The sequence below is a fragment of the Plodia interpunctella genome, chromosome 4 (assembly GCF_027563975.2).
Source record: "Plodia interpunctella isolate USDA-ARS_2022_Savannah chromosome 4, ilPloInte3.2, whole genome shotgun sequence".
Classification (NCBI taxonomy): Eukaryota; Metazoa; Arthropoda; class Insecta; order Lepidoptera; family Pyralidae; genus Plodia; species Plodia interpunctella.
The window spans coordinates 7,508,681-7,512,181 of record NC_071297.1 but is presented as its reverse complement, the minus strand read 5'-3'; the positions used below and the strand labels follow the sequence as shown (position 1 = coordinate 7,512,181).

At 37.1% G+C, this 3,501-nt stretch overlaps 1 protein-coding gene across 1 annotated transcript; it reads right to left on the bottom strand.

Annotated features, from left to right (window-relative positions):
* Positions 1 to 311: 311 nt before the first annotated feature.
* LOC128669300 (achaete-scute complex protein T4-like) lies at positions 312 to 2,128 on the bottom strand. Its single transcript, XM_053744043.1, has one exon. It carries the CDS (start codon positions 1,962 to 1,964, stop codon positions 759 to 761), a length of 1,206 nt encoding a protein of 401 aa, XP_053600018.1. The 5' UTR covers positions 1,965 to 2,128; the 3' UTR covers positions 312 to 758.
* Positions 2,129 to 3,501: the final 1,373 nt, after the last annotated feature.

Below are 3,501 nucleotides of genomic sequence, written 5' to 3'. Positions count from 1 at the left end.
AATGTTGGTGTAACCAGCCCTGCATGTGAGCCAGAAAACCATCAGAAGTGGGTCATTTGCTGTTAAATAAATTATCTTCATTAGCATACTGTTCTTCTCAAAGGGTTAAGATTCAATGGGTTGCTAGTTAACGAGCTTTATACATCTTTGAAATTAAGGGAACTTAACGGTAATGATCTTATCACCGTATCGAAATTAACACTTTACATTTGTTTTAAGGAAACCAAAAAAAATCCATTAATCATTTATTTTCATAATTAACTTAAACTTACATTTAAAATCACAATATTGTCATAATTATAAAAGGCACTATATATAAATTAAATTATTGTCATTTGTATATCGTTAGGTGCCCTTATTATTCGTTATTTACATCCAAAGTTTACATCAATCATTTTTCAACTAAATTAAAATATACATTAATACAATTATCTAAAGTGCAAGACTAAAATAATAAGTACGAATAAAATCATCAATAACTTTAAAAATAATTTAAATGTAATTCATGTGCTAATAAATACAGAATTGTTATGGTTTGAGGACATTATCAGCTATTTACTTTGAACTTTAAATCGTGTGCGATAAATAAAAGTTACCGAGCGCTGGAATCATTATTCTGCTGACCGTTACGGAACACCTTGCGCCCGCGCAGCCAACCGACTTTGGCACCACAGCTGTATGTTTTCATTATGATCTAATTGCTACATCACAAATTCTAAAATAAATTATTAATTCTTCTAAATAAAGAAAAGCTTTCATTAATTTACATTCTTGTTTTTTAAGATTGGACGGGCTTGTCGAGTCTTCTCCTGCCACCACTTCAGTGTCTCTTCAAACTGCTCTCTGTCTTCTGGAGATACTTGGATATCTGGGAGTTCCTTCTTCAGTTCTACATCGGTGTAGTGAGGATCATCAATCAGCTCTTTTTCTGATTCCTTGAATTTGTAATCGTTATGACCTAGGATCAAATCCGGGTTGATGGCTTCTAAAGGCAAAGACGACTCATCATTGAAGTTATGTATTTGCTGTTGAATCGAATCTGCATATTTGACTTCAAAATCATTATCGCTCATTGGCATATCGGTTTCACTAAGATAGTTTTGTTCAGGGATAACAGTGAATTGTTCTGCGGAATTAGGGAATGGAAAATTTCCGTCCAGGAGATGGGAGTTCACATCATCTTGTCCGAGTAAGTCTGACGAGGGTGTCAAAGGTTGTCCTGCACCATCTTCCTCTTCATATAAATGTGGAGTGGAAATCAGTTGAAATGATTCAGGCACTGCCATTTCAACGTACTGTTGTTGCGATATTGGATGCATTGCGCCGTCCAACTCATCTTCTTCCATATCTTCATCGTCAAGAGCCGGTGAATTAAGAGAGAAGTAACTCCTTTCTTGGCTATTATCTCTGGGAGAAGAAGATGCCGGCGATGGAAAAGATTCCATTGACGGACGACTACAGTTTTCTTTGTCAGCATGACCAATGTTTAATAAACTTTCTAAGTTTCTAATATATTCCACTGCCATGCGTAAAGTTTCAACTTTACTCAGCTTTTTATTAGGACCTCTGTTGGAGTTTGCATTCTCGAATGCAGCAGCCACTTCTTCTGGAATGTGACGACGTAAGGCAGCAAATCCATCGTTAACTTGGCGTACTCTGTTTCGTTCCCGAGCATTTCGTCGCGCGACTGCTAAAGGTGTTGGCGCGCGATTTGATTCTTCAGCTATGTTTTCACGAAGACGCGGTCTTTTAGCTGACTCATTGCTTGAAGAAGGATCGGCAGCGCGTATCAATGAGGTCACCGATTGGATTTTCTGTTTCTTTCGCACAATAATAATTTCACGTCTCACGTTTTCGTTGGTATTGTTATTGGTAATATTCACTGAATTATTCACGGATTCCTGGAGCACCTGCGGCTTGCCGAGTGGCGAGTTGCGGAAGACGACGACGCCAATCGAGCTCATTTTGTACGGATGAGTTGCCGATTTCACATGTTATGATTGTTTGAGATACATTAGTCGCGGAGGAGCCAGTTGATGGACTCACGTAGTAGGATAACGGTACTATGAGGTAAGGACGTGTGATTAGATGGCGTCTGGGCGCCAGCCGCGGCGGGAATGGCGCGTGCCGTGCGGACGCACCTGGGGTGGTTCGCGGGGGGATAAACAGGGGTAGTACTTACGTTTACTAGTTGCACACATGCTCTTTCGAAGGGGCGGAACCGGGCAGCGGTGCTATTCTAATGTGACCACACAATTCGTTTCTGTTAATACTTTTACATTTAGTAATTTCTATCATAGTTATGCTCGGTTAATACGTACTATAATTAAAACTAAAAACAAATTCCTTTACTGACTGCACGTGTTTGTAAAGCTTAATTTTAAATGTTATCAAAACTGTGGAAATTTAACACTAATAATGCAATAAAACGATATAAAAAATATTCGTTTGTGGGCATAGATGATTCCTAAAGATGTAGTAATTTAAGCCGGCCTTGTCACTGAAGATATACTTACCTATGTAATCTCTAGGATAATATTTTTATGTCATCTATCTTGACTTTACTAAGAACACAAAAAGTACAAGGTTGATTTATTGATAGGTATTAAAATATCATGAATCGTAAAGTATATGACATGTTGTAAATAAGTTATAAATAAGTAGGCACTACATACTTTTGCTATAGGCGATGATAAACTTAGTTTGAAAGGAAGCTAGCTTTAAACAAATATCAAAACAATAATTTCATTTCATAATAAGAAGATGAAGAAAACTAAAGAAAATATCCCGATATTTACAAATTATTGGTTACTGTACAACTTTATCGAGGACAATAATTTTCATGGGGTGTCGCACCCAATAGGTGCATACGTGTGTGATGTTATTGCACACATGCACCCTATCAATATAATGCATTGGCATTTGCAGATGTGTGTGCACGGGTATGCACTAATGGTATCAAAATGGATCGTGTGCTTGAATGGATTTTTGAAAACTGCGCAGGCGGTGGTGTTGAAAATGGCAGCTGAAAATACAAATATATATACTTAATGCTAAAAGAAGTTACTACATTAAAAATGTGTAAATGTGTGTAATAGGCTGTAATTAATATTATTATTTAATAATTGACATGTTGTTTATGTTGGTCTGTGCTCATAATCGAAATATAAATTGTTCAAGTTTGCATTAGTTACCTGTTAAAATTCAATCACACACTATACAGTGTGTGATTGAATTTTTCTAAATAATTAGTTATCTTTTTCTAACCAATCAATGCAAACAGAAAATAAAACTATTTGTATGATCCATTTTAATTTAATTACCTTATCATTCTCACTTATACATGCAACGGGTGCGCGAGCGCATGTGTGCGCGGCCGCCCACGCTATCGACATCTGCGCCGTTGCTTTGTATTCGCTGTGGCACGTGCCTATCGCCTTTTCATCTACGACTAGCTCTTACTGCCGACTTTGCTTATATTTTTTGCTCCTTGGTTAGATG

Coding starts and splice junctions, on each gene's coding strand:
- LOC128669300 (XM_053744043.1), bottom strand. CDS start 1,964: ATGAGCTCGATTGGCGTCGTCGTCTTCCGCAACTCGCCACTCGGCAAG.